The sequence below is a fragment of the Desmodus rotundus genome, chromosome 4, assembly GCF_022682495.2.
Source record: "Desmodus rotundus isolate HL8 chromosome 4, HLdesRot8A.1, whole genome shotgun sequence".
Lineage (NCBI taxonomy): Eukaryota > Metazoa > Chordata > Mammalia > Chiroptera > Phyllostomidae > Desmodus > Desmodus rotundus.
This window is the reverse complement of record NC_071390.1, coordinates 157211957-157237860: the sequence shown is the minus strand read 5'-3', so window position 1 is coordinate 157237860 and position 25904 is coordinate 157211957. Positions and strand designations below refer to the sequence as shown.

Here is a 25904-nt window from a genome sequence, read left to right as displayed (position 1 = left end):
ACCCCTCTTTGGTTTTGTCCATGTGTCCTTTATAGATGTTCCTGAAAACCCTTCCCCCTTTTTCCCCTCCCGTTATCCCCTCCCACCTCCCAGCTCAAATCTGGTCACCTCCCAAAGGCCCTTGGGGTTAGATTTCTTCAACAGAAGAATTTCAGGGACATGAAAACATTCAGATCATAGCAGACGGCTTAGTCTGCTAAAACAAACAAACAAACAAAAAAACCACTTCATGAGATAACAGAGTAGTTGTAACAGATGAAATTTTAATATTTAAAAAAAGAATGAATAACATTGACAGTGCCTTGCTCAGAATGGGCGAACAGCCCTGGCTGGTGTAGCTCTATGGATGGAGCACAGGCTTCGAAGCAAAGGGTCGCTGGTTCGATTCCCAGTCAGGGCACATGCCTGGGTTGCAGTCCAGGTCCCCAGTGGGGGCCACATGAGAGGCAACCACACATTGATGTTTCTCTCCCTCTCTTTCTCGCTCCCTTCCCCCTCTCTAAAAATAAATAAATAAAATCTTTATAAATAAATAAATAAAAAGAATGGGCAAACAATGAGTGCAGTGTTGGGTCAGGTGAGGTCAACCCAGATCAATTGTCGAGCATCTTCAAATAATTATTGGTCAAAAAATATGTTAAAGAAATTATTTTTTATTGATGATATCCTCAACTAAAATACAAGTTAAGGAGAAATAGATTCTTCAAGGAAATTTGCAATTCCATCTGCATTTTTTGTACATTTGACACTTGTTACTTTTCATTAATGTTGCAATATTGATAGCATTTTTATCTCCTGAGTTTGCATTTTTGTCCTTATTTTTCTTATAATAAAATGTATAAATGTATGCTACTTTCATTAAGAACCATGGGGTATGTGCAAGAACACCGCATGTAAAGTTACCATTGATATTCCAACATTAAACATACTCTTGTTAGCAAATAAAAAATAAATTAAATAAAAACATTTTTAAAAATCATTAAAAAATGATGATCACCTTGCTAGAAAAATAGATAGAACAGATGACTTACAAGAGAAAAAATGCAAGTGGTCAATAATAAGATGAATTTTAATTCTCACTACTCAGTAGTGAGATGCAAGTGAAAACAGATCCAGCTGGCAAATATTACACCCAGTGGTAGTTGGTAGGATGATGAAATGAATACTCTTGTACACTGCTTATGAAATATGAATTGGTCCAACTTTTTCATCTCTTTTGTTCTAGTAATTTCACCAACATTTATTTACACTGAAGAAATAACCATATATTTATACACATTTATTTTTAAAATATCCACTTAGTGATATTATGGTAAAAATTAGAAACAATTTAAATGTCCAACAATAAGCAATTGGTTAAATAAATCATGCTACATTCATATAAGGAGATATTATTCAGTCATTAAAATTATATTTGAAGGATCTTAATGATATAGAAAATATTTATGAGGTAAATATTAAATAAAAAACAAGATGCCAAACTATGTATAAAGTATGGTATTAGCTTTGAGAAAAAATGGCATACTGAGAAAAAGAAACAGGGAAAGAGACCCCCTAATGTCTTACAGCTTTTGGTTTTCGGTAGTAGTTGGTTTTTTCTTTAAGGTCCTTTCCATGGTTCAGTGTTTTTGAAATGTTCTATGGTGTGTATGTATTACTTATATAATCAGGAAAAAAAAGGGTGTATAGAAATGGTCCAGAGAAAATGAGGAGAGATTAGCCGGAGCTGGGGGACCATCTTCCATCTGACTGGATCGGCACTGAGAGAGGGAATGCTGCTTTGCTCCGGTGGCTTGAATGTGTGTGTTGAATGACGATAGTACAGTGGAGGCAATTCTGGCTTTGGTGGGGGGGTAGGAGGGACCCTGGGTGTGGTGGAGGTCCACCCAGACACCAGGCAGAGTGCAGATTTTCACAGTGAGTAAAGATGAGACAGGGAGTGACTTGAAGCCCCAGGAGAAAACATGAAATCCTACAGCAGGCACTCCCCACGGCCCCTCACCTTGTCAGACAGGACAGACCCGCAGGGCAGAGGTCCTTTCTCACTCTCAGAGTTACTTTGATTTGTGATCTGGTTTTGAGTGTGTGATACATTTTCACTCCTGGGTTTCTTTTCTTTTAAGTTTTCATTATGACTTTTTGCTCTTTTGCAAAGAGCCAATTCTGCAGAATTGGGGCAAGGAGAACCAAGGAAGGTTAGTGAAAGTAATTATACCGTAGATACTTCTCTAGCACTCAAGTCTGTGCCAGGCACCATTCCCTGTGCTTTACACACACTAACCCATCTAATCCTGCACAACACACTTGCACAATAGGTGCTACCACTATTCCTTTTTTACAGTTGAAAAAGCTGAGATTTAGTAACTTTCATGAGATTACACAGCCAGTCGTTAGTGGAGCTCGGGGGAGTCCATGATCTCAGTCACTATGCTATACTGCCTCTGTTGACAAAGGACTGAAGCTCAGAGAGGTTAAGCAATTTGCCCACCTCGCACAGTGAGTCACAGGCACTGGAGCCAAACCCAAACTGCCTGACCCTAGAGTCTGTGTTCTCCTTCGTACTCTGAATTGCCTCTCTTTAGACAGCTGGAGTTGCCAAACTTTTTCTGGAAAGGGTCAGATAGTAAATATTTTAGGCTTTGTGGGCTATAAAGTCTCTGTAGCAACTTTGAGTTGTAGCAAGAAAGCAGCCTTAGACAATACATACATGGAAGTGCATGGCTGTGTTCCAAAAAAATGCTATTTTATAGACACTGAAATCTGAGTTTCATATAATGTTCACATGTCACAAAATATTGTTCTTTTGATTTTTTTCAACCATTAAGAAAATAAAGACCATTTTGAATTGGTGGGCCGCACAGAAACAGATGGAGGGTTTGGCTGTGGGTGAGCCATAGTTTGGCAGCCGTGCCTCACAGCGTCATTAGATCGGAGAGCGGTTAGATAGGCGTCTGTATGCCTCTTTGCTCTCTCTTTCCTCAAACAACTCAGCCGGGGCCCCAAATATGCATAGCCAACTGAGAAAATGAGTCCCTTGGCAAGTAAAATGGACATTCCTTAGAAAGAAGTTCAGAGACTGCGTGACCTTTTTGGAGCATGCCCCGTGGGGGCTGAACCCTTGACTCCAGTCATTTTTTCAGAATATTCCTTCCGTTACTTCGACAGAAGTTGTGGTAACTGCATTTTCCCCATCAGCTTAGTTTTGAGATGAGGTGCTGGTGGTACCTGGTTCAGTGTCTAGTTGGCTGACTGGCCGTCCTTGTTTTTGACTCTGTACTTGGACCAAGCTGAGAGCTCTACATCTGTGACCACAGTCATTATTGTGCTCCTGGGACCCCAATAATGAGAGGGACCAGTCAGGGCCGGGTGGCTGGAACAGAGGAAGGGAAGAGTGCCACAGTGCCTGCTTGGCCTGGGGGTGGGAGGTGCAGGGCTCATGGCTCAGAGGGGTTTCGGGGACTAGGGTGCCAAGATAATAGAAGGCCTCAGGGTTTGATAATGTTCCCTGTTAATTTATCTATGATGGGGCCAAATAGGCTTTAGGCTTAGGACTGTCAATGTTGCTCAGTGTTGTTTAGATTTTTGACTCTGGAGAACACGTGTTAAAAGTTGCAAACCAGCATCTTGCAAGCAAACTTTTAGAACAAAACTATTTGGAACTGAGATGATCTGTGTATAAAAAGAAACTGATTTGAAAGTGATTTCCTTTTGTGATTTTGAGGGGGAACTTAATCGTTATTTGTAGCGGTTACAAACGCACTGTGGGGAATTAATGGAGAATTAGTGAAATGAACTTTGGTAAGAGGAAACAAGATAAAATAATACTTGAGAAGATGTTCACTGCAAAGACAGTAGCCTTGTTTTTTAAAATACTTTTACTGATGTGTGATGTATATACAGAAAAGCGAACACATCGTGGGTCTACAGCTTGGTGAGTTCTCACACTAAACACACCAGTGGAACAACTTCCGGACCAAGAAGCAGCACATTTCTGGTAGCACATTGAGAACAGGTTTATCTGTGGGAGGAGGAGGGACCTGTTTGGAAGGGGTGGCTTAAAAGAGTGTCTGGAAACTGAGTTTGCATAGGAAGCATGGCTTTACCCGAGATGCAGGGGGATTACGGCGTGTGGGCGACACGGGGAGCTGCTGCAGCTTTGGAGTCAGACTCTGGTTAAGGCCAACTTTGCCTTTGCCCTTTCCTCCCCGTGTGACTGCAGGCGGGACGCTCACCTCCGGAAGTCTCTGTAGCTGTGAATCGATAATCTCAGTAATCTCCTCGAGGGCAGCCTCTAACCCCCTTCACGACTGGGCCTCAGGATCTGTCATTACTGTGCCTGCCTCATGGAAAGCCCTCAACAAACGCTTTTTTAAAATGAATAAAACAATGAATGAATAATGCATACAAAGTACTTGATACAGTCCCTGGAAGATGCCCAATAATGTAAATAAAAGTCACAAAATGGCCCATTGGCCCAGTAACACCACATTTGTTCCCCAAGAAAATTGTCCACATACAAGTAATATATATATAAATATCACACACATATAAAATATATACACAACATATATATATATAATATCACACACAAACCATATACATATTTGTCCACATACATGGTGTGTGTGTGTATAAAATGGCACAGTTGTTAATTATGATGAAACACTGGAACTAGCTCAGAGACTCTGCTAGCAGTGGGGAGTGGCTGTGCAATTATGAATTATTGAAACAATGGAGAGCTATCTGTCTAAAACCTGGCAAGTGTGCAGACTATGTTGAAAATGAAATTTTTTAAAATCTAAAAATATGTTTAAAGATATATTCAAGTGTATATTTATTAAAGGATGACCATTGAGTAAGATAAAATTTAGAAATAGTTATGCTTTTTTCAATATTAAGTTGCGGAAGGATTTTTAATTGATTCTCTTTCCTGGCAAGAAAAAGGAACAAAATGAAGCACCCAGATCCCCTGCCCAATGGGGAGCTCTCCGTGGTTCACCCACCCCCAGCAAGGCCTGTGCTGGCCGTGGGGCTCCTGCCAGGCCCTGGCGGGGTCACGGAGGGAGGGGGGCCCTGGGCGGCAGATGAGCTGCTGAGGAGCATGATGATTTCCTAGTCATCTAAATGTGTTAGATTTATGACAGGACCTATTTCCTTAATGAATGAATTGACTGCTGCCAGCGCAGGTCCCTTGCCCGAAGCTCTTTTCAGGAGCATGCATCTAGGTGGGGTAACATTGGCTAATAAGTTTATATAGGTTTCAAGGGTACAATTCCATGGTATATGGCACTGTGTGCCCACCACCCAAAGTCAGATCATCCTCTGTCACCATATGTTTGGCCCCCTCTACCCTTTACTGCCCCCCCCCACCCCCTTTTCCTCTGGCAACCACCATACTGTTGTCTGTGTCTATGAGTTTCAGTTTTATATCCCACATATGAGTGAAATCATACGGCTCTTGGCTTTTTCTGACTCACTTATTTCACTTAGCATAATATTTTCAAGGTCCATCCATATTGTCACAAATGGCAGTGTTTCATCTTATGGCTGAGTAGTTAGTATTCCATTGTATACATGTACCACATCTTTATCCAGTCACTTTTCGAAGGACACTTTGGTTGTTTCCGTGTCTTGGCCACCGTGAATAACGCTGCAATGAACATAGGGGTGCATATGTCTTTGGGAATACATGTTTTCAACTGTTTCAGGTAGGTGCCCAGGAGAGGGACTGCTGGGTTATATTATAACCCTATTCTTAACTTTTTGAGGAGCCCCCATTTCCATAGTGGTTGTGTCAGTTTACATTCCCACCAGCTGTGAATGAGGGTCCCTTTCTCTCCACAGCCTCCTCAACAGTTGTGCCTGCTTGTCCTGTTGACCACAGCCATTCTGACAGGTGTGAGGGGGCATCTCACTGTGGGCTTGATCTGCATTTCCCTCATAGCTAGTGAAGTTGAGCATCTTTTCATGTATCTGTTGGCCATTTGTATGTCGTCTTGGGAGAAGTGTCTGTTCAGGTCCTCTGCCCATTTTTTAATTGGATTGTTTGTTTTCTTGGTGTTGAGTTGTATGAGTTTTTTATATATTTTGGATATTAATCCCTTGTTGGAGCTGTTGTTTGCAAATGTCTTCTCCTATTTGGTTGGTTGTCTTTTTTTTTTGTTGGTGATTCTGTTTGCTGTGCAGAAGCTTTTTAGTTTGATGTGGTTCTGTTCTCATTTATTTTTGCTTTTACTTCTCTTGCCTTTGGGGTCAAATTCGTAAAATAGTCTCGAAGACCAAGGTCCATATGTTTAGTACCTATATTTTCTTCTTTTTGTGTGTTTGCTATTTATTATGTGTTTGCTACATGTTGACTATATACAAATAGTAATTCATTGTTTCAGATCTTATACTTAGACCTTTGATCCATTTGGAATTGATTTGTGTACGTGGGAACAATACATGAGTTTGTATTTTTGAAAAAGAAAACAGCTGAGGATCCCACAAGCATTTTGAATTACCTTATAAAGTCCAGATAACCTAAAACTCGCAATAATAATGATTAATTAATAATAGTCATAATTTCAGCTATGTTTTATATTGTGCTCTATTGTTCTGATGGGGCTTTCTTACAAAACAAACAAGAGAGTATTTCCAAATGTACAAAGTCTTACAAAAGCCCAAGCATAAATTATTGCCATATTGTTATTATTTCCACCTGAACCTTAAAGCGCCCTGTGAGGAAGGTAGGGCTGATCTTGTTCCTGTTCCACCGATGAGGGGTAAACACCAGAGGACCCACCATTTCAGTGTGATGTATGGCAACGCAGAGGGGCACCTGGTCTACCAGTGGGTCAGGGGGTCAAATAAGATTTTCAAGAAGAGGTGAGAGCAGGGGGGTGAGTGAAGGGCAGGTCTTTCCAGGCAAATAGAGGAGCACAGCGTGTGTCTGAAGGAAGAGCAGGCATTTGTGAGTCGGATGAGAACTGAGGCTGAAGTGGGACCAGGATCTCCTACAGGACAGCCCTCAGCTCACCAGAAGGTGAAATGGACCATGATGCTCATCCGTAAGCCCTCTCTTCCTTCTGCCTGTGTCGTTTCTCTGTAGTGGACAGAAGCACCCGACACCTTTGCCTTTGCAAGACGCAGCTTCCTTCCCATCCTATGTGTGTGTGCCCGTGGGGGCCTGTTGAAGGCATCCTTTCTGTGAGAACGGTGAAAAGAGGAGGGAGGGAAGAGAAACAAGTATGGAGACATGAGAGGTTCTGAGATGGAAGGTTCCTTAATTCCAGTCTGCTTTGAATCCTACAAGGGTCACTCAGTGGTCATTCATGTCACTATCTGAAGTCACTCTCTGTTAACGAGAGACATATAATTGAGGAACCCCTGTCAGTTAGTCACTTGTGAAATGCCACTGAAAACCCACTTCTATTTTTCACCTTGTAACCATTTTAGGGAAGATTTCTCCTGTTAGGAGAGATTCCACTGAAAGGAAGCTCACCAGCCTTCCACACTGACGACGTGACCCATAGTGGCTCCCTCCTGGGCACATGAGGCACGCCGTGTACAGATGATCTGTCATGTCTATATAGGGTATTGCTCTGACCTGGGCCAGAGCCCCTCCCCTGCCTCCTCTCCCCGCTCCATATTTAGCCATCTGCTGAAGGCTGCGCATATCATCAGAGTCTATCATGCGTCCTTACTGACACGAAGTAAGGCAGAGGTTTATGTTTTTGTAGTCACTGTGACAGGCAATAAAGGCTTCTCCTTTGGCCTCAGTTTTTTTTTTTTTAAAAAGAATTCATTCATTTATTTATTTTTAGAGAAAGGGGAAGGGAGGGAGAAAGAGCGGGTGAGAAACATCGAAGTGTGAGAGAAACGGCTCATTACTCCACTGCCTCTCGCACACGCCCTGATCAGGGACCGAATCCGAAACCCAGGCCTAAGCCCTGAGGGTAATCGAACTGGTGACCTTTTGCTTTGCAGGGTGACTCCCAACCAACTGAGCCACACTGGCCAGGGCTGGCTTCAGTTTTAATAGAACCACAAAGAAGGTTAATCTTATTGAACCACCCTGCTGTTTGGGAAACTGAGGCCCGGAGAGCTGACTTGAGGTGCCTCCGAATGCCAGAGTGGGCTGGAGAATGACAGTCACTTGGTTGAACAGAGCCTTTTTCTCCAGTCTGACTTTCTGGAGCATTCTGGAAGGCAAGGCTCGGGCAGAATTTCTTTGTCACATTGCATGTATATTTTTAGGCTACAAGAGTAAATCTCCCCCCCCCTTTTTATAGTCATAACTGGGTATAAGATACGCAGTGTCCTTTGCAGGAAAAATCCTCTTTAGTGCTACTTCAAATTCCCCACTTATCATTAATTGTTTATCATTATATTTAGTAATTGTTATCAAACAGTGGTATTAATAATAAGGACTACTTGTGTGTTTGCTATGTGTTGACTATATACAAATAGTGTGTTTATAGTATGCGCTGTGCTAAGGATTTTATACATCTAAGCACACTTAATCCTCTCAATGAGCCGGTGATGGAGGCATTCACGTTGACTTTACGGAGGAGGAAACTGAGGCTTAGGGAGGTTAGCAAAGTCTTCTAAGGTGGTCACACAGGTGGATGTTCAGGCAGCCCGGACTCCAGATCAGATCTATCTGGCTTTGGAGACCCTGCTCTGAACAATTTTGTCTCATCGACTTCTTTTTGCAGATATTTAGTCAGGAAATTTGGCTTTTCTCAATCTATTGGAAAGATTTTATTTAATAAGCAAAAGCCTGACACATATACACTTTTCCGAGTTCTGGTTCTGCTACATTGGGGTCAAAATAAAGCTTAAACATGTCTTAAGAGGTCTTAGCTTTGAGCTAAGTAATAAGGTCATTATAAATGTATGTTCAGGTTTAAGTTACCTGGAAGTCTAAGAACCTGAGGTCTGAGACAGCTTGGAGGCCCCAGGAAGGCCTTGCTCAGAGGTCTGGTGACAAAGAGATGTCTAGGAACACATGCATCAGAGTGACCCACTGAGTCTTCAGACAGAATCCCGCTGAACATTTGACGCCCCAGCCCCTGCACTATGGACGCTCAGTATCTGCTGTTTTAAATAAGCAGTAGTGGAAGCAGGCGACACAGCAGCTCACTGTAGGTCCCACGTACCAGGTTCTGTGCCGAGCCAGACTCTCCACACGCTGAGACCTCACAGCAGTTGGAAGATAAAGGTCCTTTTCCTGTTTTCATTTTTTTTTTTAAACAACCACGACTCAGAGAGGTTAAGTAACTTGGCTAAAGACACCCAGCTCTCATGTGATTAAAAAAAATGAATACGTGAACATCATATAAATTATTTATTTGATTAGTTCGTTTGAAAAGACTACTTAGATATAATTAATTATATCTAATTAAACAAACAGACACTGTGGGTTGACAAGGGTAAAAGTGTCTTGGGATGAAGGCCCGGATTTAAGGGAGAGATTTTTAAAATCTGAAGCAGACCGCTAGGTCTGCTTTGCTTTCTTTCTGTGGGGCGTGTCAGGAAAACCGCCAGTCGGGGAGCTTTGAAGCCCAGATCGGACCAGTAACTTTTACTCTGGATTTTGGTCTGAAAGCCCTTTTCTTTGTCTGAGGCTGGGTTGGCCTTGTGACGATGTCCCCTGGCAAACAGGACACTGTCTCCATAGCTGATCTCATCGTCTGGAGCTCTTTCACCTACAGTGAATGAGAATTTTCTTGACCCTTTCATGAAGTTCGGATTCTGTCATATTCATGCGGTCCTGTTTAAGTGACAGGCACTGCCTGTGGTTACATTTAAAGCAAGTTATTTTGATTAACCAGGGGCCTAGCAGAGCTCCTGATATATAGGTAGCTTCCAAAAATGTTGAAAGAAAGAAATAATTTAATCCTCACAACATCTCTGAGAAGTGGCTCCTAAATTTATCATAATCTTGCAGATATGCAAAACGAGGCTTGAAGTTCAAGTGCCTCACGTGCAAAGCCGTGTAGTGGTATAAGTAATGGAGTCTGGTCTCTGACGCAGAAATGCCAAGGACAGCGCCCTTTCAGATACAATGGTAGCCACTTTTGGGAAAAAACCTCAAGGGAAAAAACAGCAAATTTTTACAGTTCTTGTAATTTCTTTTCTCCGACCTCAAATTCCCATAGAAACCAAGGACTGGCTGATTAATCGATAGATAAACAGAAGTGTATGTAATGTCGGTGGCTCATTACATCTCTCTCCCTCGCAGTTCCCAAAGTGGCTGGGATCCACGAGAAACTGAAGACTGAGCGCGCTGCCAGCTGCCTTCCCCGCCTCTCGGAGCGGAAGCCAGAGAGAGCTGTTTGGAAACGTCTCATTCACACACCAGGTTGCTATTGAGGTCTTTTTCATGTTGTGATCAGAGCAGTTGCTTGTGTTTTTATCACTAGGCTGATTTTCGAGATAAAAATCAGCTTCTGCTTCTTGACTGGGTGGAGTTGTGGGTACACGCGCTGTGGGGTAACAGGTCCAAGCTTTCCCTGCTGGGGAACAGCGGGCTGGACCAGCGGGGCAGGACAGCCCGACGCATTGCGGTAGGCCCATGTTCAGTCAGCTCACCAGTGAGGACGTGCCCAGGCATCAGAAAAGGAAAAAAGAAAGTCTCAGTTTTCCCTCTTCTTTTTCTGTTCCAGTTGAAGACCAGGCCTTGGAGCGTTTCAAAGTAGATCGAGGTCTCTCTCGGATGGACGGAGAGAGGTAACATCCTGCAAATTGCTGCCAGAGGTCTTGAGAGCACAAACCCCTCTGGTTTTCATTCCCTGTGTTGAATGGCGTTTGCTTCAGCCGTTCAACGATTCTGAACTTGTGACTAGGAATCCAGGCAGGGAAGATGCTGAGTTCCATCAAGTGTGTGCTGGTGGGAGACAGTGCCGTGGGGAAGACCTCCCTGTTGGTGCGCTTCACCTCAGAGACCTTCCCAGAGGCCTACAAGCCCACGGTGTATGAGAACACGGGTGTGGATGTCTTCATGGATGGCATCCAGATCAGCCTGGGCCTCTGGGACACAGCTGGCAATGACGCCTTCAAAAGCATCCGTCCCCTGTCCTACCAGCAGGCCGACGTGATACTGATGTGTTACTCCGTGGCCAACCACAACTCTTTCCTGAACCTGAAGAACAAGTGGATTGGTGAAATCAGGAGCTACCTGCCCTGTACCCCCGTGCTGGTGGTGGCCACCCAGACTGACCAGAGGGAGGTGGGGCCCCACAGGGCCTCCTGCATCAGTGCCATGGACGGGAAGAGACTGGCCCAGGAGGTGAGAGCAAAGGGCTACCTGGAGTGCTCAGCCCTTAGCAATCGGGGGGTGCAGCAGGTGTTCGAGTGTGCTGTCCGAACTGCTGTCAACCAAGCCAGGAGACGCAACAGAAGGAAGCTCTTCTCCATCAATGAGTGCAAGATCCTCTAACCTCCAGGGGACTTCAACCAGCACTCATGTACTCACCTCAAAGACTAACAGGGGCAGGGAAAGCAGGCAAACCAGCAAGGGTTGATGCTCTTTGGGGTACATCCTGAGCAGCGTTTCCTTTCGGATATAGCTGCTGATGGGACTTGGCCCCTGGATGATTTTACTGAGTGCACTCTGAAATGAACTCCTTGTCCAGTCCAGCCGGAAGATCCCTTGGGCAGCTGGAATGAATATTCTATCTCCGATCTAAAAAGCTAAAATGGTCTCTATAATTTTGGACAATGAAGTGAGTTTTCCAAAGAATTCCATATTTAAAGACACAATTTATTTAAATGATAACAAAATGTAGAGCTCTTATATATAATTACTTTTCATGCTCGGAAAGTCTTCTCCTATACACTCCCAAACACACACTGCTGTGTGTGTGAAGCAGTCTTATGGGATTCTGCCGTGTGTTTGTAGTGTTATTTTCACTTGACTACTAATTTTGCCGAAGCCACTGGCCTGCTAGATTTTACTAGGTAATCAAATTTTAAAAAGACCACCAACTGATCCTTGCTATTAATTTTTCACCCAGCTGTTATTCATTTGTATATAAAATATGTTTGATAACATGATACTTTAATACTGCCTAGTGATTTAAAAACGGTTGTCAGTCTATTTTTCTGTACTTATAAAAAAACACATTTCTTATTTACAATACTACCTTTCCCCCAAAGAACTCCAATTATGCACTAAGTATTCCTCTTTTATTTACCAAAACAGATTGAAGGAAAACCTTTCGGGCCGAGAATCAGATTGTATCAAGTAATAGCCACAGAGCTTGGACCAGAATTTAAAAATCTCTCTTTCCTTTGGGGAGCCACTGCGCTTTGCCTGGGATTTCCGGCCCTGGCGCCGCTCCGGTTGCAGGCCTTGTGAATGAGGCCCGCTCAACGTTCTGCATGACGATAATCAGGAGAATTTGTTGTTTGAGCTCTTAACTAAGCTGGCAGGGCAACCTAAGTTATTAATTATAGGGTCTTATCAGAATAATTAGTAAGGTGTCTATGTACATATGTGTGTGTGAGGGAAATAAGGTAGAATTTATAGCTTTTACTATCTCATGAATATGAAACACCTGTGTAAAAAGGCAATCACAAGGTCCAAGCACAGGGAAGAGGAAAACCGTATAATGATTTTTTTGTGTAATAAAATGTTATCAGGGGGAAGTACTGAACTAATAGGGACCCCTCAAACCCCATTCTATCTCATCGCTTAAAAGCAATGGCATTGATCATTTGTTAAAGTTGAGAACAGAATTCTATGTAACTTGAGGGGGAAATTGCAAGGGCTGGCCACCCAGGTACATCACTTACCTAATCAGAGAAAACTGGGAACGACCCCGAACCACGTTTATCAAAGTACATCACTGTTATTATAGGGCGTGGCCATCACACACAAACGGTAGGGCAGCTGGCATAAGTGACTCGGATTAGACTTGCGCTGGCATAACCAAACCCATTTTTCAGTTTCCTCACGTGGCCCAGTCTTCATGGCTATGACACTGCCAACCTCCACCCTGCGCTCCTCTTCGCACGCTTCCCTCAGGAACACCCGGTAAAGGGCCTGGGACCTGGGTCTCAGTCTTTGGGTGCCAAAGTTCCCTCAGTTCCCCAGGGCCAGTGGATCCGCCCTCCCCCAGCCATCTCTAGTCCTCCAGCCCTGTGGCTTGCCCTTGCCTCTATGTCACCTGTGTCCTTTGACTGGAGGGCCCCTATATCCAGCTCTCCGTATTCTTAAAAGCTGAGCAGGCTCAGGGGGCAGGGGACAAATGGAGCTCACCTTCTTTAATATCCCTGTTGATCCCCCTCTCTGTCAACACACGAACATTCTTAAACAACTCACGCAGATTTTTCCTCAGGGCCGGTCTTTTGGGTGCCGTCTATTTCACTTGTTAGCAGGAATGAATTTCTGTTTATTACACTTGCCTGTCCCCAAGCTTTTCTTTCTTCCTTGTTGAAGGGAGACGAGGGCAGGGGGTGTCTCTGGAAATGGGAGAGCCCAGGTACCTGATTCAAAGTGAGGGAAAAGGAGATGATTCCATTCCAGGGCAGGCAGGGAAGGCCAGAGGGGGAACAGCCATGTGGGTGGACACGCCAATGAGCCTTTTGCCTGCAGGCAGGAGCCAAGCTTTAAGGCTCCCTCTGGGAACCCTCACACCCGAGAACAGGGAATGCATGTGCCAACCCTGCCGAGTGATGGGACTTGGCAGAAATTGAGGCCAATGGTGGCTGTCTCCTCTACAGGACTATGAGTTCTTGAAGGCAGAGACACCTGCTATGTACCTCGCAGGGCCCAGTACAGGGAAGAAACTGTAACTAAACAAACTTGTCGAATTGGGGAGAGCAAAGGAATTGGGCTGCTGTGCCGTGAAGTGGGCATGGGGAGGAAGCAGACCCCCGTCAGCCTTGCAGGGGCAAGAAGTGAAAGTAGGTCATTTCTGTTGGAATCCATGTAATATATGTTCTACATAAGCCTTTATTTGTGCCCACCTTTATTTATTTTTGCCTGCCTTGCCTCAGGCACATGCTTCTTACTCTTCAAACTTGCAGGACTTTCTGTAGACTGTACTGTGTTGATTCTTAACTATTCCAAGCAACTGTATTAAATATGCTCTTGTTTACATTAAAGAGTTGGTTTGAGTGGTTGAGTTATTCATCCTCTTTTCTTTTTACTTTATCTAGACTATTTAAATGGGGCAGCAATGTCAGGTGTGATGGAATTAGGTTGAGTGACAGGAGAATTGAAAGCACCTTAAGGGTTACTGTTCGCTGAGCACTGAGCTCAGCCCTCGGCGTGCATGTCTCCATGTGGTGTGTAGGGGGCCAGCTATAATGAGCACCACCATACACAAGGCAACTGAGTCTCAGCGCATTGGTGTCATAAGTCGGGGCCATACAGCAGGTGAGTGGTGGTACCAGGACCCTCGAGCAGGTCTGTCTGACTCCAGAGCTCTGCTCAAAACCGCTGTGCCCCACTTCCTCCCAGAGCAGCCCGACTGTATGGCTTTGCCACATCCGATCTCGTGTAGCCTGCCCTGAGTCCTCACTGTCTTCCTGGCAGTGAGAATGGAACCCTGCTAAGTCACAGAGCACCATCATTGGCAAAGTCCCCGATCCCACCCCTGGCTTGTGATTTGATGCTTTAAAAAGCTTGGAAAAATATTCTCTTTTTCTTATCTCACTTTTCTATCCCTCAGATTTCAGGAATTTCCTTTGAATGAGGGAGTGATAGAGGAGAGCAGAGCTGCGTTCTTTCATTGTAAGGGTCTGGCGCCATGAAAGGGCACTTTACCCAGCAGGAGATGTGATAGAAGGGTCCCAGTTAGGGGCATTTGCAGGGTCCTGTGATACTACAGAGGGGATGGAGGTTCTGGGAGTGTTGTTTTCAATGCCTGGAAGGCAATCAGTACTACGTGTTGCGTCAGATCCAAACAGCTCCAGGGGAGGGATCTGTTTTTCCTTAAGCTGTCACTCTCCTCATAAAGCAATGTCATCATCACTGGCTAAGATCTCAAGCAGTTTTTCACCAGGAAGGGTAAAATTAACCACAGTAATTACCTGTGATGTAAGTCCATAAAGAGTACTTGATTAAACCTGAAGTCCACTTTAACTTTTTCATTTTTTCAGTCCATTCTAAAATACATCCTGACGTGGGATTTAATGCTCGCTGGTAATTAGAGAGCTGTAACGAGGGAGAAGGAGGCCGGACCGTTGTGACAGATTTTAGAGTCAGCAAGTCTAGGTCGTGTGTCTTTCAGCCTCCTCAGCTTCCCTGTCTTAAAACAGAGACAATTCTGGGGTTATTCTCAGCATTAATTCAATAATGATTGTGAAAGTGCTTTACATCTATAAACTGCTGTTCATATGGCAGTGTTACTATGTTTTGGGGTGGATTCCTATGCAGATACATAGGCTGAATATACTAGATCAGATGAAAATATTCTAGAACTAGGGGCCACATGATGGGGTGCAGAAGCAAGCTCCACGTGTAGCAATGTTGTCACTCAGAGGAGCTGGATAAAATGACACACAGTGGGAATAGCAACAACTGCATCTGAATGCGCACTGGCTCCAGGCCTTGTGCTAGGCACTTTCTATACATCATCTCATTTAATCCTCATAACAAGCTCATAAGGTCGGTGCTACTCTCTTTCTGCTGATAAGAAACTGACAGATAAATGGAGATATTTCCCTTGTACAGTTACTTTGCAAAGGATCCCAGTTTTACCATGTAATTTTGGTGTAAACTAGAGCAGCTATAGAGTATATGATGAATTGTGTTTAATGTTCATTACATTTGCTAATTTAGCTAAGAAGGTGAGAACCACCCCAGTTACACACTGCAGGGGCACAGTGGGCTCAGCAGCCTTCTTGTGTGTGTGGGGTTTTTTTGTCGTTCTTCCTGTGGAGTCTCAGGGCTGCTATGCATTGTCCTGGCTGGCTTGTGCTGGCTGTCCCCACTCCTCACAGGTCCGTTTCCCACCCTGTGCTGCCCTCCTCTGCGGTGGGAGGCAAACCCTGTGGGCTGCATCATCCAGGACCTCCTCCTGGCTGCCCTCCACTTGTGTTCGGCTCATGGGAGACTCTGCCTGGAAGTCAGAAAGTGGGAGAAGAGAATAGCTGAGTTTTTCGTGCTGTTGCCTTCCTGCTTTGGTGATGCTTATCTGTCATTAGCTGTGGCTTCTCCCTGTGAGGAGCTACAGCTCCTGCTGGCAGCTTCTCCTGCATGGCTCTAATTTTCACTGGGCTCTAGGACAGGATTTCCTCACTCCTACATCAGCCCTGGAGGAGATAATGGCTCCCTGCTGGTGCTAGAGTTGGGAGGCAGTGACATCTCTCATGTGGTCCCCTAACCTGGATCTCTACCAATAGTGCCTTCATCCAAGCCTCTTCATCTGAACCATCTAGAATAAGTTTGGTTTCCTACGGGATTCTGACTGACTCACTAAATATCGAAAGTATTCTACATGTTCTGGCATAAAGTGACTACTCAAATTTCTACTGAAGGTATAGGCTTGCCAATCTGGGTAACTGCCCTGTCTTAGCCTCAAAACCCAGGAAATACCACTCTCGACATCAATTTGCTTGGAAGAGACAGGAGGAGTATAGTGATTAATTCTGATCCAAATAAACAAAAGAATAGTTCTGAGACATCAATGTCCCAGATTTGTGGGTCTTCTAATAACATAATGACTCTGCTGTTATTCATAATATATAAAGAACTGCTATGAATCAACAAGAAAAGTAACCCAATTTTAACATGGACATTTCACAGAAGAAAAAATATGTATGACCAATAAACAATAGAAAAGGTCTCAGCCCTGCCTGGTGTGGCTCAGTCGGTTGGGTGTCATCCCATGGACTGAGGGGTTGTTGGTTTGATTCCCAGTCAGGGCACATGCCTGGGTTGCCGGCCAGGTCCCCAGTAGGGGTGGTGCTAGAGGCAACTGATCCCTGTTTCTCTAGCACATTGGTGTTTCTCTCTCTTTCTTTCTCCCTCCCTTTCCCCTCTCTCTAAAAGTAAATAAATAAAATCTTTTAAAAAAAGAAAAGGTGCTCAATTTCACTAGCAAACAAAATCCACAGTGAGATGTTTTCACACCACCATATTGTCAAAATTTAAAAGTATGGCTAAGCACTGGCAAGGATATGGAACAATAGGAAACCTCATATGCTGCTCATGGGGGTGTAAACTGCTACAACATTTCGGCATTATTTAGTGGTGCTGAATATCCTGTACCCTTGACCCAGAAATTTCATGCTGTAGAGATACACTTGCATAGATTTCCTGGGAGACATATATGAAAACATTCTTAGTAGCATTGTGGGTAATGGCAAAAACTAGACACAATCCAAAGTCATCAACAGAGAATGGCTAAATAAATTTTGGTATATTCACACGTGGAATACTATGCAACAATGAAAATGAGTGAATTGTAGCTATACATATCAATACAGATGAATGTAGACAATGTTGAGGAAAAAGAGAGTAGCAAACAATAAATACAGTATGATTCCATTTATGTGAAGTTCAAAAGCAAGCAAAACTTAACAATGTAATATTTAAGATTAAAAAACATTAAAGCATGAGAATGATTAACACAGCATTTAAGTAAGTGATTACCTCTTCTGGAGAGGAAGGTAATACCATTTAGCGGGGTCAGCCGGGTATCACAGGTGTTGGGAATGTTCTATTTCTTGTTTGGGAAGTGGGTACATGAGTGATCATTAAATTTTTTTCTGTTATTTATCCTTCAAAAATATTCTTAGGTGTTTTATACACTCCTTTGTGTGCCTGATATAATTCACACTTTTAAATGTCTTTCAAAATTCAGGTTCTACAGTCAAACTGCCTGAACTTGAATTCCAGCTCTGCCACTCACTAGATTTGCAGCCGGTGCAAGTTGGCTGACTCCCTGTGTGTCAGCCTCCTCACCTGTTAGGTGGAGAAAACGGTATCATGGGTGGTGAGGATTAAAGGAATTAATATGGGCAAAGGCGGAACTATGTCTGGTACACAGTATATGCTCAACAAGTGGCAGCTGTTTTATTCAATTGTCCTTGTATGTACCTCAGAGCTGAGAGGACCCTGCTGCTTTGCGGGTGAAGAACTAAGACTTCGGGACTGTTACGTGACTTGGCCAAAGCTCCACCAGTCACTGGCAGATCCTGTGCACCTCACTCGTCTTATCATTCTTTTGGGTGCTCTTTTCTGTAACCTTCATGAGCAGAGAGAGTTTGTTTTGTTTTGTTTTGTTTTTTAACGTTCTCACTTTTCATAATTTTGCTGTTTAATCCAGGTTTCCTGCACTTCACAATCTGTAATATTGTTGCTTAGCACAAAGCAGGTGACTTTCAGGATCTTCCAGAAGGGCTGAACAGAGGCTCAGTTCCTTACGTGGATACAGATCTCCATCTGCTTATTTATTCATTCAACATTTATTAAGCCCCTTGGGTTCTCTTTGGGGGTGATTCAAAGAAAGCCGGGGGCCCAGGCACTGAAGACACAGTGAGCTGAGCATATCTCCATCACTGGATGTACCATGTGGTTTCATAATTGTGAGTTTATGTTTCCCTTCCCCCGCTGAACCGTGACCTTCTTAGCATGAAGGCTGCAAATAGCCCAAGTTCCTGCTTTTGTGGAGTTGAGGGTCTAGTTAGGCAGGGATGGGCGTGTATGGGCAGATGATAACTATGTAAACAAATCAGATACATGTGGATGGGTGATCAGTGCTATGAAGAAAATAAATTAGGAAAAGGGAGAGACAGTATTTGGTAGTTTATTTTCCTAACTGAGGAGAAGCCTAGATGATGTGGACAGACCTCATTTAAAAATAAACCACCCCTCTGAAAAAAACAGCAGGTTTAACATTTTCTCTGCTGGCCCCTGAGGCGGACACATGCTTTTAACAACAACTAGTGGTCAATACCCAGTTGCCCCCAGAAGTGATCGACTTCGCTGGGGATTCCAGCCTACCTGCCTGTAGGGTTAGGGCTGTTCCAAGGAATGAATTGGCACATAGACGGAAACAGAAAAGTGACGTGATTAACAGAAGCAGAGTGGGGCTGGGCTTACACAGGCAAGTGGTTTCTGAAAACAAGGAAGGAAATGACTAGAACTCAGGGCCTAGACAGGACTCAAAGTACTGCCAAGAGCTGGCCTGCTGGGCACTGTGGAGCGATTCCAAGAATCTGTGCTTGTGCGCGGTAGCACATGCCTGGGAAACAACAGAGTTGCTGCAGCTAGGGCCCGTCTGCCGTTGCAATTGGATGCACTTGAGCTTTAGAGCCGTGTTTGCAGGTACGGTGCCCCCGTCGGTGGCACTTTCACTCAGATGGGAAAAGGCAGGGGTGCAACTTACAGGTGAGTCATTGGCCTGAACCCAAGGGCAGCTGTTGGATGGTAGAGCTGTTGTCACAGGGAACAGAAGATTTACTAAGGATTTTGATGGAAGGCATGTTTGAAAAGTCTTCAGAAAACCCCAAATAAATCACTGGACACATGTACTTCTCAAACACATCTCTTGTCCTTCCTTTTTCCTCCTCTCCTCTTCATCATTTTTCTCTGCGGTCCTGTGGCCCTCCCACCCATCATTGATGGTTCCAGTACCGAAATGGTGCCATGCCCATCCACAGTACATCTGGGACTCTATTTCTCAAGTGAATCAATCCTCATTATCTTCATCTGACACATTCACCAATACAGCACTTTAGACGTGTCCAAAGTGCTTTTCCGTGTCTCATGGTAATCATTGCAAGTCTCTGCTTAGTGTTCTCTTGGTTATCAAGCACTATATGTACATCATCCCACATGACCTCACAACAATGCTGTGGGGTATTATTATCTGCCTTATTTTACAGGCAAGGAAGCTCAAGCTCGGGAAGGCTCAAGGGCTCCTGTATGTGCACCTAAGTAATGCTTGGCAGAACCAGGATCCAGACTCCCCTTTTCCATTCCACCAGCCTCTCATCTGAGGCTCAGCATGACCCCGCGAAGTCGGAGTGGAAGAGATGAGGCCCACAAAGGCAGTGTGGTGTGTCTGGGCCACACACAGAGCTACTGATCAGAAGGAGGGTCTCCACTCCCATGCCCTTCCCGTGCTTATTATCAGAACCCGTCTGTGAATCGGACCCACCACTGCGTGCAGCTGTCTGCTGAACACTCATTAGGTGAATTAAACAGACACAGATTGTATCTCGGTTCAATAAATAGAAAAGTCTGACAGAAGGAAATTATATGCCAATCTAGACCCCAAACCATATTTTTATTAATTCTTTGCATGCTGCCTGCAGACTCACACTAATTTTTTCTCTCTTCTGTTAGCATATATCCTTCCATTGAGGGTCTAATATCTAAGTCAACAAGATCAGAATGTTTTCTTCTGCTTCTTTATTATTTATTGTATTATTACCATTATTATACTGTCTAGTTTTACTATCTATATTATATAATATATGATATATTACGTACTACTGGATTCACACTCTTGGAGTTGGAAGAAGGTTGTTATTATGTTATATATAATATGTTACATTACTAATATTATGCTATAAAACACTATTACAGTTACCCAAGGACACAGAGCTGGCTTCAGGCAAAACTGGGACTTGAGGGCCAGATCTCAGCTCCTCCCTCAGGCCTCACACCTTTCAGCCTTTACTGTGGAGCCACGACTGTGTCTATTTGTTTCAGTTTCAATGATGGAAGTTTAAAGGTTTACCCTTTGCTTAAAATGTCAGCTCATTGTCAGGTGATTAAAAAGAAGAAGAAAATGTCAGAGGCAAAGGCCAGCATGTGAAAACAGCAACAGCCCAGGAGCGGAGAGGCACAGGACACAGCAGCCAGCCAGCAGCTCTGCCTTGCTTATCGATGAGCTCAACAGCCAGAGCCCGAGCTCTGGACCACCCAGGGCTGCACAGGTTGGGGAGGGGGGTGTACCTGAGGGTTGCTCTCCCACCCTCCACCTCAGTGCTCAGAAGGGAAATCTGCAAGCCAGCCCGATTGGGGCAAGTTAAAGAAATCCTAAAGGAAAGAGAGATTCTTTATACAGATATATATCTCTATATCTTTCCCCTGCCAAATTTGACAAATATTGCATGCTTATTTTTGCAAAGATTAGAAAAAAACAGCAATGCAAAAAGACAATAATAAAAAGCACTCTGATGATGATCCTTTTTTTGTATTTATCCCTCCAGAATTTTCTTATTCACATATGTGTGTATTTTTACAAAAATAGGATCATATGGCACAATCTGATTTCCAATCTGCTTTTTTCACTTACTATGTTGTGAACAGCTTTCGGTGTCAGTGTGTTAATGAATATACACACTCCTACGCTGTTGAGTGTAGCAGCGGCATGGTAACTGCCCCAGATTTTCCCAAGGAACCTGCAAGCACGTTGGTTAATGGCATCGGCAGCTGGCTGTTGAACGTAGCCCTGGAAAAGTGTGTAGGCTCGCTCTGTGTGTATGTGTGTAGTAGAGCCTCGCTTAAAGCCATGGTAAAAACCACAGATCTAACACCACGTGCTTTACATAGATTAATTTATTTACTTGTAATCCCCAAAGATAAAGGCACTGCTATCCCCATTTTACAGACAAGGAAACTTACCCAAGGCTGATCAGACACCTCGCATGTGCCAGAGTCAAGATTCAGTACAGACAAGCTGGCTGAAGCCCACGTTCCTGACCACCACACCTCCAACAATGTTCCCACCAATTTGGTGCCACGTGCTGGCTTCTTGGTGACATAACTGGGAGGGTCTGCAGGGACATCCAGTCTCAGAAAGAAAAATCTTAGTCTGACAGTCGTGAAGTCCAGAGATTTCTTTACTTTCCTACCAAGTCACCTGCAAATTCATTACCTAGTTTGAAAACCGCCCATCCAGCTCTTCTCTCTCTGGTCTTCTGGGTCTCTCTTTCCTCAACAGCCCCCCTCCACCGCCCCACCTTTGTTTATCTTCTCCGCCCTTCCCTCAGGGTTGTGCTCCATAGGGAAGGTCCCTGGAAGAGGGGTAAGCCCTTCAGATGGAAACGGCTATGAAGAAAATACACCTTTCTTTTCTCACTATTGACACCTGTCAAAGAATAGTCAAGTTCCTCCTTTGACCAGACTTCCTCCCAGGAAGGGCTGGGAGGGGGCTCTGGGGAGGAAGAAAAGCAGGGGGTGAGGGGGGAAGAAAGCCCCCATCCTGCCACAACACAGAGCCTCGGATTTTGCTCTGCTTTGATGCTAACGTCTCTGATTCTCCCCGGTTCGTTCTGAAGTTTGGGGGTGGGGCAGGCAGGAGAGTGTGAGAGGTGCCCTGCCCCCAAGCGATGGCTTGGCTCCAAGAAGCTGTGGATGAGGAGCCTTGGACGGACACCTCTATTTCCCTGACCCCCACAATGTGCCTGGTCATCAAAGGTGAGGCTCATGTTAGAGGTGGCCGGCTGCAGGTTTGCATGGGGCAGACTCAGGGTCTCTTTCTCTGCCAGGACATTTCTTCTAGATGGAAATTCTCATGGGATAAAGTCATCTGGCCTTTCCAATGGGTCTGTGATCATCTGCTTAAACTGTTGTGGTAAATGACTGTTAAAAAAATAAATAAATTTCCAGTCATTGCAGACTAATACTGTTTAAAACCACAACAAATACCTAGAAGAAGTAAAAGGCAAGGGATTAATAGGGCAAATGAGATTTTAAAAAGACATAAAATACAAGTCCTATTTTTTATTATTAGATTCAATAGACATTATCCAGTTATTAAAACCCCCCAACTTTCTGAATATATACTCTTGATTTCTGTGCTTATCTTGCTATGCACTTTGCAGACCTGCTCTGCCTGGTCTTTGGATCGCACCTCGAGCAGCCTTGATACAGTTCACTCACGTCTCCTCTGTTTGAGGAAGTTCACTCATTCGCTCATTCATTCTCTGAATAAACATTTATTTAGCTCTGTTACAGGCCAGGCATAAAGGCAGATCCTGACTTTCTTGACACCATAGTTATGTGTTATCATTACATAATTAAATTGCAATAGTCTTGTAATGTGTCAATATAATGTGATGTTCAGCATTAAAAAGAAAAATTGTCCCAGACCTGGTCTGAGACAAACCTTTTAGTGTCTGATATAATTCAAAACCTCTTTCTGGGAAGAAAATCAGTGCTCCTGATGAAACGCCTATACAATTTTCTGATTGATTGTAATGGAATTTAGACTTACTCTGGGAAACTAGTCCCCCACCCCCACCCCCAGTCAGAGAACAGTTTGGTTGACCTTTAAACAGACATTCTTTTTTTTTTTTTTTTCCTGTATCTAGTCTCATAATAATTATCTGGTCTTCCCATCAAAGTGAATCTTGAAGTGGGTTCCTTGAAGCTCCTTCCCTTGAAGAAAGGACAGAATACAATTTAACACATGGTCACATCTAAAGAGGAAGGAGGAGATGCTTCAGAGGGGTTGGTACAGTTGGTGGGAGTGGGTCGCCCTGAGCGAGCTTTATGTTTCCAAGTCTCAGTATTTTTCATCTATGAAATGAAAAGGATAATACTTCAGGAGGAGGTTGTGAGAATGAGGTGAGGGATTGAATGGAAAGGGCTTGGTATGTGATTAAGTGCACTCTGTATGGTCACCATTATGAAGATGATGACTATGGAGCCCTGGTCTCCTTGAAGGAAAGAGCCCTGTAGTACCAGGTCCCTGCTTTGCTCCGAACCAAGCCCTGGGCTTCAGCTTGCTCGCATGGGGATGAGACTTGAAAGAGCGGGAGCCCAGTCCCTCAGGGCGAGGAGGGGGCTGCCTGAAGCCAGTGAGTCAGCTGGGCTGGCCCGTGGGGGAACAATGGCCTTTCCCACACTTTCAAAGCTCCTCTGAAGGAAGCGGGGAGGGAACCAAGTGGGAATGAGCTTGGGGCTGACTCCGGCCCACGGGCTTGCACTGGGGCCTGAGCCAGAGCAGGTGTGCGATCTGGAGCCCAGCCAAACCTGTGCTCACCCCACAGCTGTGGGAGAAGGCCGAGCTCCCCTGTGGTTTCGGCTCTGTGGCTATCATTCAGCTACTGTTTCTGGGCCGTCCTTTTCCACAACTTTTCTCTTAGCTCAAGGCCTGGGCTGTGGGGAAGAGGGACGCTGCTGTATTCTACGGGGGTCTGTGTTCTTCTTTCTGCTCTCGGTAGAGGAAGCACACTTGTCATGCAGTGAGTGATTTTTGTCCTTCACCCTCAATCTACTTTTCCTGAGAAAGTGAGGCCCGTGTGTAAGAAGCTCTGGGAGAGGCGTGGGGGGAGCTGGGAGTCCGGCCAGTGTTCCCAGCCCACATTGCATTACACACTGACAATTCCGTGCTGCGGCCCCCTGTGGTAAGGGAAGAGGAGGGGGCAGGAGAAGAGAAAGAACAGGGCGCTAGGCAGGTGGCGCAGCACGGCTCGCCTGGCAGGGCACCTTCACAAGGATGAGAAAATGGCACCCACTTGGTGTACACGGCCCAGGACAGCCCACAGAGTGTGGCAAGTGCAGCACAGGCTGCCTTCCAGGGTCCACTGTCCTCTGTGCCCAGAGCCTTGTTCAGTGAACGGAGATCGGTGAAGAGGTAAAACCTGCCCTTGGTTGTGGCCACAGTGTCTGCTGAGTGCAGAGGTAGAGTCCGTTTCCAGAAAGAAAGCCTTGTTACTGGGCAATCGCTCTCACTCACTGAGCGCAGCTCTGCGCTTTCCCCACTGCGGCATCGGCCCCACCCTGCACAATCTAGCTCGCCCGTCCTCTTCCACCACGTTTGGACTCTGTCCCCGCGTCCTCCCCAGCATCGCTTCCTTTGGGCTCCCCAGGAAGCTGCTTCCCGGACTTCAGAGTGAAATTTCTACCCCCAACCTTTCTGCTGCTAATCTTCAGTATTTCTTATAGGAAGATGCTGTCCTTATTCTGCTGAGAGAGTTTTTTTCTCCCTTCCCCCTACCCACTGACACCTCTTTTAGAAAAAAGGAGAAAACGTGTGAGGGTAAGGGAACAAGAGAATGGAGCCTAGTCACGGGCATTTTTTTTTTTTTTTTTTTTTTTTGCTTTAGTTCACTCTTTTTTCCTCCTTGGGGAAAATGTCTAAAGTGTTCATCAGATTCTCATAAGAGTCCACGGCCCTAAAAGAGCTGCTGCTATGAAATGGTTCAGGAAATTCAAACAAAAGGGCACAGAAAGTTCAGGGAGGACTTATTAGATTTATTTTATCTCCCTGTCTGATTTTCAGCGGATTATCTAATTTCTTTGAGACCATGGGCATGAACTGTTTATTTTGCCTCCTGGCTGGGATGACTCCCAGAATCCTGTCATTCGAATTGCCAGCTAGCAGGTGTCCCGTTCTTCAGCCCCTCACTCTCCACTCTGTCACCAGAGTTGTAATCCTACAGCATGTCTTTCATCGGATTGCCACCAAACTGCAAGCAGCTTCCTCACTGCGGTTAAACTCCATGGTCTGACCCCCACCCTGTCTGTCCTTATCTTGCTCTGTTCCCTAGCCAGCTAGCCCTCCATGGCAGCCGGCACTGCCTACCCCGTGGGCATCCTTACTGTCTGCCTCCAGGTCATCACTCATGCTATCCCGTCACCCCTGTCTGCAGATCCTTCCCATTGTTTAAGGTTGGCCCTTCAGGGGCGGGGTGCCCTGCTTCTGCCCATGGCACCCTATTTCCCCCATCACAGACCCCATGACTGGGCACTAGAATTCTTGCCCATCCTGTCTGTCTCTCCCACTCGTCTGTGGGCTTCTCAGATCAGGGCCTGTGTCTGACCAATGTTCTCAATGTTGCCTGGAAGTTGGGATGTGCTTGATAAATGTTGGGCAAAGAAAGTCTTCTCTGACAACGGTAGCACATTTTGATACTGAATTTCCCCGAACTTCTACTGTATGTATTGTTTCTACCAGTGACTGATGATCAGAATTACTGGGAGAGTTCTTAGAAGGTAG

The 25904-nt window shown here is 44.8% G+C and overlaps 1 protein-coding gene across 2 annotated transcripts in view; it reads left to right on the top strand.

Moving 5' to 3' along the window:
* The window catches only part of RHOH (ras homolog family member H), a 44350-nt gene extending 32279 nt beyond the window's left edge, over window positions 1-12071 (top strand). For both annotated transcript variants that reach the window (XM_045183026.2, XM_045183025.2), the window contains 2 exons: window positions 10229-10348; window positions 10653-12071. In XM_045183026.2, the coding sequence (XP_045038961.1) occupies window positions 10850-11425 (576 nt within the window). In that variant the 5' untranslated portion in view covers window positions 10229-10348; window positions 10653-10849 and the 3' untranslated portion in view covers window positions 11426-12071. The remainder of the gene's footprint in view (window positions 1-10228; window positions 10349-10652) is intronic.
* The last annotated feature ends 13833 nt before the right edge of the window (window positions 12072-25904 follow it).